Source organism: Bison bison, unplaced genomic scaffold (genome assembly GCF_000754665.1).
Source record: "Bison bison bison isolate TAMUID 2011002044 unplaced genomic scaffold, Bison_UMD1.0 scf7180017864048, whole genome shotgun sequence".
NCBI lineage: Eukaryota > Metazoa > Chordata > Mammalia > Artiodactyla > Bovidae > Bison > Bison bison.
Genome location: NW_011494620.1, coordinates 7,104,027 through 7,120,411, shown reverse-complemented (window position 1 = coordinate 7,120,411; position 16,385 = coordinate 7,104,027). Strand labels below are relative to the sequence as shown.

Here is a 16,385-nt window from a genome sequence, read left to right as displayed (position 1 = left end):
GACAGCCTTGCCTGCCCACCCTGTTTAGAAGAGCTGTCCCCCGTCCCTCATCAATCTCACCCTCCTTCCCTTGCTCGGCTTTTCTTCATAGCACTTACTACCTGAAAATAATGTGTTTGAGGGTCTGTCTCTACTACTAGGATGTAAGTTTCATGAGTGTTGAAATTCACATCTTATTCCCTGCTTTATTTCTAGTGCCTAAAAGGATGCATAATAGGTGCTCATCACGTACTGAAGAAGCCAGTGAGTCTGCATGTAAAGAGCTTGGTTTCTGTTCTCCAGGTGATAGAGAAGGGTTTTTAGCAAGAGAGAAACATGGACAGTGGACATTGTAGATAGCCCTCTCTGGCAGCAATGTGAAGAAGGAAGTGGAGGCGTGACAAGGGAAAGCAGGAGGAGGGACATGAGCTTATCAGAATGGACCAGATAAAAGACAGTGAGGGCAAGGCAGTCCACTTTTCCACACTGCTGCCAGAGCTCACTCTCAGGTGCACATGTGCCTGCACACAGAGATCAGGCCATGGTAGTGGCAGTGTTCTCTAGGCCCTGCTGGATACAAATAGTGCAAAATCAACCTGATACCATGTAAGCAAAAGAGATGCTTATAACTGGAAAGCAGGGAGACCAGACTCATCCCAGGAGCATGGATGCTGTTGTGTTTTCCAGAAAGAGCCAGGAACCAGGGCCTGAAAAGTCTTCATAAACTTTGACAGCACTCAGCATATCTGCTTTGTTCTTCTCTTTCTTTGGTCCAGTTTTCCTGCTAATGGGATAGAAGATGGCCACACTCACAGCTTCTCAGTTTTTTACATCTCCTTCTTCAAGAAGCCAGCCCAGTCTGAACTAAAATCTTCTATTCTGAATTCTGTATATCTGGGACGGGCAGGTAGGTCCTCTAGGACTGTCAGCTGCATAGGGAAAGAGTCACATAGTACAAACATGTCTGCTGGGGGTCATTCCTGTGTGTGATGGTGAGCCTGGATAAACTAGGAGACAGTACAGCTCTTATAAGTCAGGAAAGGGGAAGGAAATAGTGACTAACCCAGTAGAAGAATGGGCTAAGGATGTCAGTGCCAGAGAAGAAACGCAAATGCCACCTTGTGATATCCTGTATTCATAATTAGAGATGATGATTCATCTCTCTCTGCACTTTGTATTCTTTTTTGACTCAGTCATCTAACTTTCTGTCCCAGCTGTACCTTTATAGTATGTCTTAAAATCAGACAGACACTCTCTCATTTTTCCCTAAGTTTTGTTCACTGCCCATAATCATTTATTCTTCCAAATAATACATTTTTAAACCTCTTTAAAATAACCTTCTTGAGATTTAACTTGAAATGGTATTAAATCTAAAACTTATGCCAACCAAAGAAAAACACAACCTAAAAATTGCAAGTTTTGTTTCATGTGGGGACCTTACTCAGGACTGTAGCCTGGAAGCCAGACTCAGGAACTGCTTTGAAGAGGTGAGGGAGGAGCCAGGATATGTAGATTTTGCTGAAAACAAACATGTGGTTGAACATCAGAAGACTACTGCTAATAACAAAATCTCAAGTTAATGATTTTAGAGCTTTTCTAAGTACGGGAAGAGGCAAGAATCTGGGCTCATGGAAATTATTCCTTAGAAATGCATTGTAAGTATTTAGAACAAGTATTCTGGTTTCACCATCCTGAATTCCCCTGAGGGCACCCCATTTTTGGGCGGGGGTATTGCTGCAGTGGCTGATGGCTTGATGGCAGGCAGCATGTTTTTGTTTGCCCTTACTTGAGATAGAACAGACAGCATTATGACATCCAGCCTTCTGTCCAGGTGCACTGTATTTCTCTCCTTGTACTGAAATGGAGCTTAAGACAACTCTTTCATCATGTTATTCCCCTCCTCAAAAATCCTTCCTGGCAGCCTTTCACCATCTGTTCCTCAAATTCTTTTCCAGCTTCCTTTGCACGAACTCTCCTCTTCAGTCCTGCTGATGGGCTGTCTCCCAGTCAGACCTCTTGGCCTCTCCCCCCGTCTGTGCTTCTGTCTGCAACGTCCCTCCCACCTTGACTCCCCTTTTCATCTCCAGGTTGTACCGGCTCAAATCCGTGTCCTTGCCAGCACCCCATCCTATAGGGAGCATTTCCTCCTCTTACCATAGCACGTATTTTATGCTAGCTCCAAAGTGAGGTCTTTCCTACTCAACAGCTACTTTACTCTGTGCCAGGTATTCTGTTATTTTACTTTCCTAGTTGCTACTGCGTCTCCTTGTTTACCTTGTAAGCTTCTTGCAGTCAACAGTTCTGTCTCATGTTTCTTTTATATCCTCTGCTGTACCTTCTTCCATCTGTACCATATCTTCCATACGGTAGCCACCGTCTGCCTCTGCCTCTTGAGCATTGAAAATGTGGGTTGTCCAGTTGAGACGTGCAGTAAGCACTAAACACACTGGACTTCGAAACTCAGTACAAAGGATGAATTAATTGTTTTATTGATTAAATGTTGAAAGGGTAGTATTTTGGATATATTTGATGGAATAAAGCCTATTAAAACTAATTTCACCAACTTCCTTTTGAGGGGGACCTGCCATGCAGCATGTGGGATCTTAGATCCCCAGTAGGATCAAACCCATGCCCACTGCATGGAGAGCACAGAGTGTTACCCATGGGACCTCCAGGGAAGTCCCTCCTTTGCTTTTTTTTTTTTTTTACATACGATACAAACACTTTATTAACAGCAGATCATCCTGCTGGGCCAAGGCGACAACCCAGACAGCCAGCACCCAGTCACAAGTTCAGCGCAGCCTCCGAGCCTCTCGCTCTGACTCCAACAGGGTGAGCACGTCGCCCTCACGCACGGGGCCTTTCACGTTTCGGATGATGGAGCGGCTCGTGTCGTCCATGAATTCTACGTGCACCTGCGTGCACTGTCCCTGAGAACCGGTCCTGCCCAACACCTTGGTGACCCTGGCAAGCTTGATGGGCTGCACACGGCTCGTGTCCATGACGGCGGCGCGGCGGCGGGCGGGCGGAGAGCCTCCTTTGCTTTTTTAAATGAGGCTTCTAGAAATTCTTCATTTGCACCTGTGGCTCACATGGTGTTTCTACAGTCAGCACTGGTCTAGAGCCCTCAACACAGTGACTCTTGTACAAAGAGGTGCTCCCAACTCAGTGGTAGTTGGAGAGGAATGAAAAGCAGCAGTTCGCTGGTTGCATTTCATCTGAGGCATTTTCTCTCAGTCTCCCCCACTCCTGTTTTCTTGGTTGATAGGAGCAGGAGGATCACTCATCTGTAGCCCCACTAAGCAGAACTCCAATCCAGGAAACAGATGATAATTAAAGAAGAAACTCATCTGAACGTGAAACAAATGCTAGCTCCAAAGTGAGGTCTTTGGACAGTGTGAGATGCAAAGTCTGATTTAAGAGAGGTGCCGCGAGATCTTCCACTTTGGAGTAACCAAAAAGACCTTTAAGAAGTGCTTAAGCAGTTTAACCTCATCTAAATTAAACCCTTTCACCGTTAAATGAAGTTTTGTTTCAGAACTAAAATTTGAAGGTAAAATTGAAAGTGCTTTCTGCTATGGAAAACCAGATGAATAAAGAGGATGAGCATTGGAAAGGGCGAAGAAATACTACATGGATGCTTGTGGCCAAATTCACAGCAAACTAATAGATTAGAGAGTAAAGGTTGTCTCCCACTGGTACGTCCAAGTGGGCTGTTGGGAACAGCTGGCTTTTTTCTCCGTCTCTGACTCTTCCCTGTTCTTCCTAGCTCGCTCTCTGTTTCTTTCCCTTCTTCATTCTTCTCTTAAAAAAAAAATCTGCTTCCTATCATGTATCTTTCTCTCCTAATTTATTATAATGCTAGATTACATCACATTTAAGTACATTGTTCATTTACTTTAATTCACCCCAAATTTTTGAATATAAGAATCTAAATTCTTTTTTATAGGTGGTTAGAGCATTATTTCTTGAATACAATTGATTTATAATGTCAATGATTATAATTGAGAACTTCCTATGGGCAGGAAAGTGATGTGAGAACTTTGTATTTAAATTCCTACTGAAGTTTGTTAGGCAAAGGGTTTCCTCATGTCTGTGTGTGCTCAGTGTCTCCAGTCGTGTCTGACTCTTTGTAACCCTGTGGACTGTTAGCTCACCAGGCTCCTCTGTCTATGGGATTCTCCTGGCAGGAAGACTGGAGTGGGTTGTCATTCCCTCCTCCATGGGAATCTTTCCGACCCAGGAGTCAAACCGTGTCTCTTATGTCTCCTGCATTGGCAGGCGGGTTCTTTACCACTAGCGCCATCTGGGAACCCCATTGTCCCTCATGTTTAGATCTTTTATTTATTTAGTTTTTAGAAAGTCCCTGGACATTTTAAATAAAATTTTTTTTTTTCATTAAGCCATTAAAAAAATCCAAAAGTAAAATTTAAATAATTGCAAAGGTGCTTTTCTACTTGGGTCCCGAATTTTCTCTCCCTGGGAGCTAAGACTCTCTTCTAAAAACAAGTGCCCAGCCCTCTCCTTTCAGATGGGTGGAGGAGTTACAGACCAAGGAATTCCACTTTTCCATTTCTCATGAGGGATGTTACTTTGTAGGTGTCTTCCAGGTTGCAGAAAGGTTGCAAAAAAGGATATGCGCGCTCTGCCCCAAAGACCTCGAGTGTAGTGTCCTGTACTTTGCACAGTCAGAGAATATAGCTGCTCATGAAAACTGTTTGGTAAGTTTGAACACACATGAGTCCTTCAGGGAAGGACATCCTGAAATAGATAAATGTACTTTGAATACAACAAAGAACAACACATTGGCTGCCCATGGTTTGGGCTTTTAAGTGGGGATTTGGGGAGCATATTTTCTCATTTTAAAGTTTCAGATAGTAATATTTTTTGATTACTTTTGGTTTTATTTATAACTGATCAAACATAAGGAATTATGGTGAAGAAGCTTCTTTAAAGATATTTTAAATATTTCAAATGTAACAGATACCCATAGACATTTATGTCTACCCCAGATTTATTAAATGATATTATATGATACTCACTCCAGCTTTTATTTTTTTTAAGGAAAAACAACGTAGATAGTTAAGGACTCTCCCTTCTCTGTCCCATTCGTGGCATTCCTTCACCAACACAAATTTGGTACTTATTATTATGTTGTGTTTTTAATTTTATGCTTCCACCACATATTTAAGTATTTCTAAACAATAATATGATATTGTTTTATATGTTCTTGGACTTTACAGAATTTCTATCAAATTCTGTGGATTAGTGAGACTTATCCATGTTGATAGTAGCTCTAATCTTTAATTTTAAATGTTACAGTATTCCATTTTATGACTGTAATTAGTCTTTTTAAAATGATTTTGTTTTTCTTTAGTATTTACTTATCTTTTGACTGTGCTGGGTCTCCGTTGCTGCGCCTGGGCTTTCTCTAGTTGCAGCAGGCAGGGGCTGCTCTCTAGTCGGCGGTACGTGGGCTTCTCAGCGCTGGGGCTTCTCTTGTTGCAGAGCAGAGGCTCCGCAGGGCGCAGGCTCAGCCGTTGTGATGCACAGGCTTAGTTGCAAGACGTGTGGGATCTTCCCGGATCAGGGATCGAGCCCAAGTCCCCTGCATCGGCAGGCACATTCTTAGTCACTGGACCCCCAGGGAAGTCCGTATAATCACTATTAAAGTGAATGATCATTTGGGGTTTTCCAGTTTTTTATGTGACTGACCAGCTGCCATGAATATCCCTGGATAGGTCTCCTAATTCATGGGAGCTTTCCTCTGATCTGGGGGGCACTTAGCAAAAAGCAGAACTGCTGGGCTCAGGAAGAGTGCATTCTGCGCCTCAAGAAATGTGCCAAACTGCTCTCCAAAGGGATTGCGCCAAGTTCGACTTCCACTGTTCTTCTTTGTCAACACTTAGTGCTGTGTGATCTATTTATTTATTTAGATCTGGTAAAAGTGTGCGTAATTATGTAGAAAATTGCTGAACTGTCCTCCACGGTGGCTGTGCCACTTTACATCCCCACCCGAAATGAGTGAGCTCATGTTGTTTGTATCTGAATCATTAGTGGCCTGATGACACGAGATTTTGAACATCTTTTCATGTATTTATTTGCCATCTGTGTATCTTCTTTGGTGTTGTCTGTTCAGATCTTTTGTCCAGTTTTTAATTAGCTTGTTGTTGTTAAGTTTTAAGAGCTCTTTGTATTTTGGATAGAAGTCCTTTGACAGATATATTTTATGTATTTTCTCCCAGCCTGTAGCTTTTCTTTTCTTTCTCTTCACAGTTCCTCCTTGGGTCTGTGGTTTGGTGTCTGTCATGATGCTATGAAATTTAATGTTTTCCTTTCAGATGGGTGTGAGATAGTCTCTTGTTTGTATTTGCAGTTCCTGGATGACATAGTGGGCTTGCACCTCCCTTGCTGTGCTTCTTCTATGTGGTTCTATTTGCTTTCTTTTTGCAGTTCTGTTTGTTGATTCTGTGACTTCTGTTCAGAGACTACATTTTATTTTTGAGATCTTAATTTCACTTACATATATTTACATAAAAATACATTCAATGCTTTATCATATATTTGGCTTTTGATTTTATTTATGGTGCTTCCTGTTGCATGGAAGCTTGTAATGTAATTAACATTCATCATTTTCCTTTATAATTTGTAGGATTTTCACCCTAAAAATTTCTTTTCCATATTAAGGTTCTGTTTCCCAAAAAGTTTAAAAATTGTGTTGTTCTCATTTAGTTTCTTTTTTAACTTATGCTAATCAGTTTATTGTTGATAATAAGAATGCCTTTGGATTTAGAAACAGCTCATTTAGGACTGAGGTAAATTAGAAAGCTATGGGCTTCCCAGGTGGCTCACTGGTAAAGAATCCATCTGACAATGCAGGAGATGTGGGTTTGATCCCTAGTTGAGAAGATCCCCTGGAGAAGGAAATGGCAACTCCCTCTTTTGCCTGGGAAACCCCATGGACTGAGGAGCCTGTTGGGTTAGAGTCTGTGGGTCACAAACGAGTTGGATACAACTTATCTACTAAACAACAACAAATTAGAAAGCTAAAGGAAAGATTGAAATAATTAAGGGAAGTGATATTTTTGATGCAACTGAATTTATCTGGATTACCATATAAAACAGGGATCTACTTTTGACAGCTTATGGTGAACAATGCCAGATTCTTGGTATCTGAAGATGGTTTAGCTTTGGGACCAGGAGCCAGGCTTGATCACTCAAGAGCTTTTGTGTAGCAGTTTTATTAAAATGAAAAAGGGACAGAGAAAGCTTCTGACACAGACATCAGAAGGGGGGTGGAGACTACCCCGCTCACTGGTCTTTGCAAGGGCGCTATATACCTTATTATAATAAAGGGTCTTACAGATGCACTCCCACAACATACATCTTAAGATAACAAGATTAGTCAGAAGGTTCTTGTTAAGGAGAAACATGTCTTTGAGCAAGATTCATTGTTATATTGACTAAGACAAAGCAGTGTAGAAAAAAACATTTGTCCTTTTCTCCTCTTTGGGCACTCCAGCCCCCTCTCTCCTCTTTGAGTAACCTGGACTTCTTATCAACCTACCTAGGAATTGACTCTCTCACTTTTTTTGTTTTTTCCATGTGATTAACTACTTCCCCCAGCTCTATCTCGCCTGCAGTGTGGGAGACCCAGGTTCGATCCCTGGGTTGGGAAGGTCCCCTGGAGAAGGAAATGGCTACCCACTCCAGTCTTCGCTGGAGAATCCCATGGACAGAGGAGCCTGGTGGGCTACAGTCCATGGGATGGCAAAGAATTGGACACAACTGAGCAACTAACACTTTCACTTTCCTGCACTGTTGTTAAAAAACAAACTATCCTTTCCTTACTGATCTGTAGTCATAATAATGGTTATTGTTATTATGATTTGGTGTCCACTGTGTGTAAGGTAATACTCTGGGAGCTTACCTGTGCTTAACTATTCACCCTCACCACTACTCTAAGACGGAGGTTTTGTAATTACGCCCAAACTAAAGGTGGAACAACTGAGGCACAGAGAGATTAAGTGACTTGCCCAAGGTCGCGGGGCTGTAAGTGACTGAGCCAGGACTCTCACCTAGATGTCTAGTTCTTGAACCTTCATCCTTACCTGTTGCTCTTAACAGTATTGTCATATGGGCACAGATATCTTTCTTGGCTGTCCATTCTGTTCCATTGGTCACTTATGTATCCCTGAGCTGGTACAATGCTCTTAATTACTATGATTTTACGATAAGCCTTAGTTATTTTTTTTTGCACTTTGAATTTGAGATCAGCTTATCAGGTTTCATAGAAATTTCTATTGGAATTTTAACTGGAATTCTATGGAATTTATAGATAAATTTGGGAAAAATAGACACCCTCACAATATGTCTTTCCATTAACAGGGCTGTCTCTCCAATTAGCCACATCTTTTATGAATTTGAAAAATGCCCAACAATTTTTGTCAGAACTTTGGGTCAGGTCTATTCCTGCATTGGTTTTTGTTTTGTTTTTGTTAATACATTTTTAAAATGGACTATTATTGGTATACTGGCTTCCCAGGTGGCTCAGTGGTAAAGAACCCACGTGCCAATACAGGAGATGCAGGTTCAATCTGGGGATCAGAAAGATCTCCTGGAGAGGAAATGACAGCCTGCTGCAGTGTATGCTTGCTTGGAGAATCCCATGAACAGAGGAGACTATAGTCCACAGGGTTGCAAGAGTCGGATGTGACTTAGCAACTAGACAACATAATTGATATACACAAACACTATTGATTTTTTTTTAACTCATCCAAAAATCTTGCCAAATTCTTGCATCTAAAAATCAGATTTACTTGGATATTTTATTTGGGCAGTCCTCATCTATAAATGAAGACTTTTTTTTCCTATAAATTTTTGGGCCTCTTAATTTCTTTTTCTTATTTTACCACATTTTTCTAGAACATTTGTTATACTGGTGATTAGAAGCATTTTAGTGAGCCTTGATTGTTCTTATATTACTGGGATGCTTCTAGGTTTTATCATTAAATTTGTATTTAAGTTTTTAATACTTCCAATTTATTAAAATTAGATAGCTCCCTTTTATTTTTAGTTTTCTACAAGTTAAAGTATTGAATATTATGAAGCGCTTTTTTCTGCATCTATTGTAATGATCTTCTGGGTTCTTTCCCTCTCTTTCTCTGGGCATGCACAATGCTAGATGCTTTCTTTTTTTATATACATACTTTGACTTTCTTAAATCTCAAACTTACAGAAAAGTTGCACATACAGTACAAAGAATCTTTTTTGTTGGAACTGATCAAAGAACTATTCACATATTGAGATACAGGAAAGTCATTCTGGCTTATACATGAGTTAACTTGAATTTTATGCTAACTAAAATAGTCTTTCTGTGGCCTATCAAATATACATTGTACATCTGCTTTATTTGTTAGAGATAAGGGGACATTGACCAGAAGTAAAAAAAGTCCATGTTAAAAATAAAGATTAAATGCCTCTCTTCCTGGCATGCCAACACAGGTCCTTCGTTGATGATAAACCTCCCTTCCCAGGTACCAAGGTCATACTGACTCACTGCGTATGTGCTGGTCTGTTCTTTTTCTTCTTCTTTTTTTTAAAAATAATTTTGAAGAAATGTAACGCTGACTTGTTTAATGTTCTTTGTTCTAACAAGGTATAAAACTGTACTAGAAACAGTGTTTCTGCGGAGCAGTTTCTTAGAGTAATCTGGGAAATGGACTTCCGGGCTAGGCCTTCATTTGGCTCAAATCCATTCTTATTATAGATTGTTCGTTGATTATTTTCATTGACAGAACCATTGGAAATTGAGACACGATATATTATCTTTCCTGAACACTTAGTGTGTCTTTTTTACAAACAAGGATATTTACATAATCACAATGTAACCATCAAAATCAGGGATTCAGCATTAATATATTACTATCACCTGATCCTCAGACCACTCAGGTTTCAGGTTCAAGTGTCCCAATAACTTTCTTTATAGCAGAAGATTCTGATATGTTTGGTTTTCATGTCTCAAGTTTTCTCCTTTTAATTTGTTACTATAAGATATGTGCTTGTTTATTTTCTGCTGTTAAGCCATTCTGAAAATAACACTATTTGATTGTGATGTTTATCCTAATATACTCTTAATGTTCATTTTGTATGTTCAGTTAACCCTGTTGGTACAATTTACATTAAAAAGCACTCATTTTAAGTGTACAGTTCAGAGAGTATGAATTCACGTATTTGCCAATGTAACCGCTACCACCATCAAGATGTAGAACATTTCCGTTACCCAAGAAGGTTCTCTCATGCCTCCTTGTAACCACTTCCCCCCCAGCCCCAGCACCTCTAGGTTGAACCTGTCTTTCTCATCTCATATGAAAGGAACCAGTATGTATGCTTTGTGTCTGGCATCTTTTGCTCATTAACAGTCTTTGGAGATTCTTCCATGGTGTTTCTTGTATCTGTAATTTGTTCCTTTTTAGTTCTGCATAGTATTCCATTGTATGGATCTGTCCTAATCTGTTTATTCATTCGTCTGTTGATAGACATATGTATTATTTTCATTGTGGGGCTATGCTGTGTGCTGTGCTCAGTTGGTTCAGTCGTGTCCATCTCTTTGCAACTCTATGGACTGTGGCCCGCCAGGCTCCTCTGTCCATGGGATTCTCCAGGCAAGCATACTGGAGTGGGTTGCCATGCCCTCCTCAGGGAATCTTACCAACCCAGGGATGGTACCTGCTTCTCTTGTGTCTCCTTCATTAGGGTGGGTCCTTTACCACCAGCACCACCTGGGAATTTTAAGATAACTCTGCTGTGCACATCTGACTGTGTGTCTTCATGTAGGCGTGTTTTTTGTGTATTATATCACTAGTTTATTTTTTTAGATTCCACATATAAGTGATGACAAGTACTGTCTTTGACTTCTTTCACTAAGCATAATACCTTCCACATCCATCCATGTTGTTGCAGATGGCAAAATTTCATTCTTTTTTATGGCTGAAGAGTATTCCATTGTGCGTTTGTGTGTGTGCATACTAAATATACACATACATACATATATATGTGTGTGTGTATATATTATATATACATATAGGAGCTTCCCTAGTGGCTCAGATAGTAAAGAATCTGCCTGCAGTGAGAGAGACTCGAGTTTGATCCATGGATCTGGAAGATCCCCTGGAGAAGGAATCTTCTGAAGTGGCTACCCACTCCAGTATTCTTGCTTGGAGAATTCCCGGACAGAGAAGCCTGGCGGGCTACAGTCCACGGGGTCACAAAGAGTCACACACCGCACATCTTTATTATCCGTCCGTCTGTTGATGGACACTTAGTCTGCTTCCACACTTTGGCTATTGTAAATAACACTGTTATGAACATTGTGGTATGTGCATCTTCTTGAATTTGTGTTTTCATTTTCTTTGGATGCATACCCAGGAGTGGAATTGCTGGATCATATGATAGTTCTGTTTTTAGTTTTTTTTGAGGAACCTCCATATTGTTTTCCATAGCAGCTGTACCAACTTACATTCCCACCATCCATGCACAGGGTTCCCTTTTCTCAACATCCTCACCAACATTTATGTGCAGTCTTCTTGATGACAGCCATTCTGACAGGTGTGAGGCGACATCGCTTTCAGGTTTTCATTTGCCCTTCTCTGATGATCAGTGATACTGAGCATCTTTTCATGTGCCTTTCGGCCATCTGCATGTCTTCTTTGGAAAAATACCCATTCAGATCTTCTGCCCATCTTTTAATCAGGTTGTTTTTTTGATCTTCAGTTTTATGAGCTGTTTGTATTTTAACCCCTTACTGGTCATATCATATGCAAATATTTTCTCCCACTCAATAGGTTGTCTTTCTGTCTTATTGATGGTTTGTTGATGCAAAAGCTTTTAAGTTTAATTAGGTCCCATTTGTTTATTTTTGCTTATATTTTCCTTGCATTTGGAGATAAAAAAGAATATTGCTTTTCGTCAAAGAGTGTCCTGCCTGTGTTTTCTTCTAGGAGTTTTATGGTGCCCCATCTTACACTTAGGTCTTTAATCCATTTTGAATTTATTTTTGTGTATGATGAGAAGATGTTCAAATTTCATTTTTTAACATGTTGCTGTCCAATTTTCCCATCACTGCTTATTGAACAGACTGTCTTTTCTCCATTGTATATTCTTGCCTTCTTTAAATGTGGACATACACTTTTATTTCTTGAGTGAATACCTAGAAGAGGAATGCTAGGTCATAAAGTAAGTGTATGTTTAACTTTAAAGGTGACTGCATTATTTTATACTTCTACCAACAATGTGTAAGCATTTCATTTGCTCCATACCGGCATTGACACTTGGTTATTTTTCAGTCTTTTTAATTCTAACCGATCTGGTGAGTGTGTACTGGTATCTCATTGTGGCTGTGGCTGCGGGTTACCGATTTTGAGCATCTTTCCATGTGCTTATTCACCATTTGTAACTCTTCTTCTCTGAAGTGTCTGTCCAGATCTTTTGGCCATTTTTAATTGTATTGTCTTATTGAGTGGCAACAGTTTTTCCTATACCCTAGATATACGTTTTTTGTCAGGTATATGAATTGCAAATATTTTCTCCCAATTTCTGGCTTGCCTTTCTTTTTTCTTAGCAATGTCTTTCAAAGAGCAAAAACTTTTAATTTTGATGAATTCCAACTTTTTAACTTTTAAAAATATTTATCTATTTATTTGGCTGTGTTGAGTCTTGGTTGCAACATGTGAAGTCTCTTTTTGCAGCGCATGGGCTTAGTTGCTCCATGGCATGTGGTATCTTAGTTCCCTGACCAGGGATCAAACTCATGTCCTCTGCATTGGAAGGTGGATTCTTAACCAGTGGACCACCAGGGAAGTCCCAACCAGCTTGACAACTTTTTTATAGTTTCTGCTTTTATTAGAAATCTTTGCCTATGTCAGGTCAGAATGTTTTTCTAATGTTTTTCATGCGCTTTATAATTTAAGTATACTGTAATGTTGGTCTTTCATTAGGAAGTAGTTTGGATTCTTTTGGATCCAAAAGCTCTTAGAAACTCAAGCCAACCTGAATACATAAGAGGCTTTGTGAGTTGCAGAGCCCCTCTGTGGCTCCTAAAGGCAGCTCCAGAGGCAGGGCCAAGAAACAGGAGCTGAGAAGCCCTTAGGAACCTGGGACGTCCTGTCTAGCCCTCATTTTTTGTTTTCCCTCTCTCAGTAGACTGGCTTTCTCTTCTCTGACTGTGTGCCTCGGAGCCTATTTAACTTTCCTAGAATAGGAACTTTGGTTGGCCCAGCTTGGGATCTGGGCCTTGACCAAGTCCAGTTAGCCACTGAGGGTCAGGGTTAGGCAGTGTGAAACATGCCCGGGGATCAGGACTTTTCCCAGAGAAAAGCTGGGTGGCTTGAGGTCTGCTCACACACCCCGAAAGTTTGTCAGCTTCCATTCCTGGCGAACACTTTTTTGGTACCATTTTCTGACTTGTAGCTCTCAACATTTCTTTGTACATAATCTGGATTGTTTTTCTTTTCCCAATCTGCAGCTGTATTCCTCGGCACTTGTGGAATGTGAGGACTATGATCCATCTAATAATGATAGAAATTTTGATGTGGAATCAGTAAAGAAAGAAATCAAGAGAGGAAGGAAGTTGGTAAGTATGAATGATTTTCTTAGAAAGATGAACACACCCTTGGGGATGCCTTCAAAAGAAAGTCTACTTGATTAATAAACCAGGGATACAGATCTATCTTGGAAAGCTGAAAGAAGTAGGATCTGTATTGGAAACTTACATTCAATTGAATATATTAATATTTTAAAATAAGCTACAATGTATTTCATCAGCAAAGTATCAATAGATAATGAGTCAGAATGCTTTGGCTAAAAGTAGAAGGAACTCCAGCTGAGACTGGCTTTTAAAAAAAAGAATGCTCATTTTCTCACTTAGCCAGAGGAGAAACTGGCTTCAGAGTTGGTTGATTCAGGGGCTCAATGATGTCATCAAGGGCCCATCATCCTTTTCACCCTGCTGTCCACAGCATCAGCTGGTCCCTTTGTGTGGCCACAGGCAGCTGCTGAAGCATCAGGCTTTCGTCTTCCTGTCTATAAAAAGTTCTTCCCCAAGCATGGCCTAAGAGCCCTCCTGAAAGCTGAGTTAGGCCACATTTCTCTTTCTGCACCAATTGCTAGAGGCGACCGTTCGTAATCAAGATCTACCCTTGGAGCTGGGGTCAGCTCCCTGGGAAGGAAGCACCCTGGGCAGTTACCCTCCCGGGGCTGCTGCAGGAGACTCCCCCAGTGACAGCACCCTTCACAGCTTAGACAGCAGTACAGTAAGCATAAGCACTGACACGCTCAGCACCACCACAACCCACAGTCAGGTTAGTGATCCAGAAAACATTCTTTTAGTCCTTGTGCGATGTCAGCATATACGGGGGCAGTTTCCGCAGCACCTGATGCACTTTGAGATGTGCTTGCTCTGGGCACTCAGTGAGCAGGCAGCTCAGCACAGCTGGGGCTCAGGAAGCCTTCTGCGCTGGGGGTGGGGGTGAAAATGAAGACGGGGAATTCCAGAGAGAGGGGACAGGGCGTGCAAAAGCTTATGGAAGGCCGGAAAGAAGATGCGGTGTGTTCATAGAACCACAAGCATAGGACTCTCCCTGGCATTCTCTTTACTGACCTCACAGAATTATATAGATGTAACAGAAGGTGTGAGGCCACTCCCTGGCCCTTAGGTGGTGAGTTGACTCCGGTTTTCCCTGGAACAGCAAAGCGGCAGTACACGTCTTTGTGCATCACCCTTACGTGCGGGTGTGAGGGTACTGTGCGGCACAGTCCCAGAAACAGCTGAGTCAGAGAGAGTTCCCTTTAAAATCTTTGAAACGTGCTGACAAAATGACCCCCAGGAAGACTATACCACTTTATACATCTGTTCTTCGTGGATGAAAGAGCGCTTCTCCCAGCCCTAGACAAAAATGAGTGTCACAGACCTTGTTGATTTTTGCCAGTCTCATCAAGTTCTACATTGCGTTTCCCCGACCCATGGAGAAGTTGACCATTTCCCCTCCTAAGTCATTGTCCTGGCCTCCCGGCTAGCCCAGCTGCAGCGGCTCTTCCGTGATCTCTGGCCACGGTCCAGCACAGCCGTCACTCCCCTGCGGCCCTCCCCGCCCCACCGGGCGCCCTCCGTGCTCACGGAGCAGAACCCCTCCCTGGGGAAGCACGTCTGTATGATGTCTGCAGGAGCTCAGTAGTGCTGGCAGCCCAGCAGTTAACCCGAGAAAACCCACAGATGTTCTCACTGATCTTAGATTCACAGCCATAAACTTCAAACAGACCGTCAGCACTTCACCCTCCGCACGAACTGATTCATGTCCTCTCATCTGTCTTTTAAGTCTTGCCCCACCCCAACTTCTCATTCCCAAGATGATGACTCTGCCTGTTGGGTTTTGGTATTTTTTTTTTTTTTTTTAATATTTATTATTTATTTATTTGGCTGCACCGGGTCTTATTTGCACCGTGTGAACTGTTAGAGCATGTGGGATCTAGTTCCCCAGCCAGAGATCAAACTAGGGCCCCCTGCTTTGGGAGCTTGGAGTCTTAGCCACTGGACCACCAGGGAAGTCCTGGTTCTGTTTTTCTTTTTGATAAGACTTTAGTTTTAGGTTCACAAAAAAACCTGAGGGGACAGTACAGAGAGTTCCCATATCCCGCCCCACCCTTTATCAACACCACGCCCCTCGAGAGGGGACATTTGTTACAACTGATGAACAACACTGATACATCAGAAACACCTGGAGGCCATCACTGAAGTTAGGGTACCCTCCTGGTGGTATACATTTCTTTGCCTGATTCTTACCGAGAAGGTGGAAGCGATTAGTCAAGAACTCCTCCCAAATACTCCACCCCCCTGTCCCCAGACCTCCAGCCTGTCAAAGCTAACCCTGCACCTGGGCTTTGGAGCCGCTGCCCCCCACCCGCTCCCTGAGGACTAGGCTCTTGCATTTTCCTCCCCTGCCCCTTCATATCAGCGTCCCCTCTTTCTACTTGATTATTCCCATCAGCATATAAACATGATCAACTGATCATGTCTTCTTTTAAAAAAAAATCCTCCCTCATACACCAAAAGCTGGTCAGTTACAGGGTCACTTGTCTGACTTAGGTGACCTTCCGGCAGGACCCTCACACCGGTCCCTGCCCTGCATCTTGCAGCACTTCCTTCTTCTCACGTCCCGGACATACTCTGCTGGGATGTCTTACCTTTCAGGCTGCTTCCCAGGTGCCTGGGCTGTTTTTCCTCCTCTGCTCACCCTCTGTGAGGTTTGGAGTGCCCAAGGCCCTGTGCTGGGTTCCGTCATCAATCTGAACAGCCTTCCTCCATGACCTCATCCAGTTCCCGTGGCTTCAGGACCACTCTTATCCCTGGACTC

The 16,385-nt window shown here is 42.0% G+C and overlaps 1 protein-coding gene and 1 pseudogene across 3 annotated transcripts in view; one reads left to right on the top strand and one right to left on the bottom strand.

Moving 5' to 3' along the window:
- Positions 1-16,385, top strand: part of PHF11 (PHD finger protein 11) — a 34,525-nt gene that overhangs the window by 2,535 nt on the left and 15,605 nt on the right. For both annotated transcript variants that reach the window (XM_010835707.1, XM_010835706.1), the window contains exons 2-3: positions 4,579-4,700; positions 13,502-13,609. In XM_010835707.1, the coding sequence (XP_010834009.1) occupies positions 4,579-4,700; positions 13,502-13,609 (230 nt within the window). The remainder of the gene's footprint in view (positions 1-4,578; positions 4,701-13,501; positions 13,610-16,385) is intronic.
- Positions 2,672-3,019, bottom strand: LOC104985499 (annotated as a pseudogene). The gene has a single exon (XR_824911.1). The product of XR_824911.1 is annotated as a 40S ribosomal protein S28 pseudogene (transcript).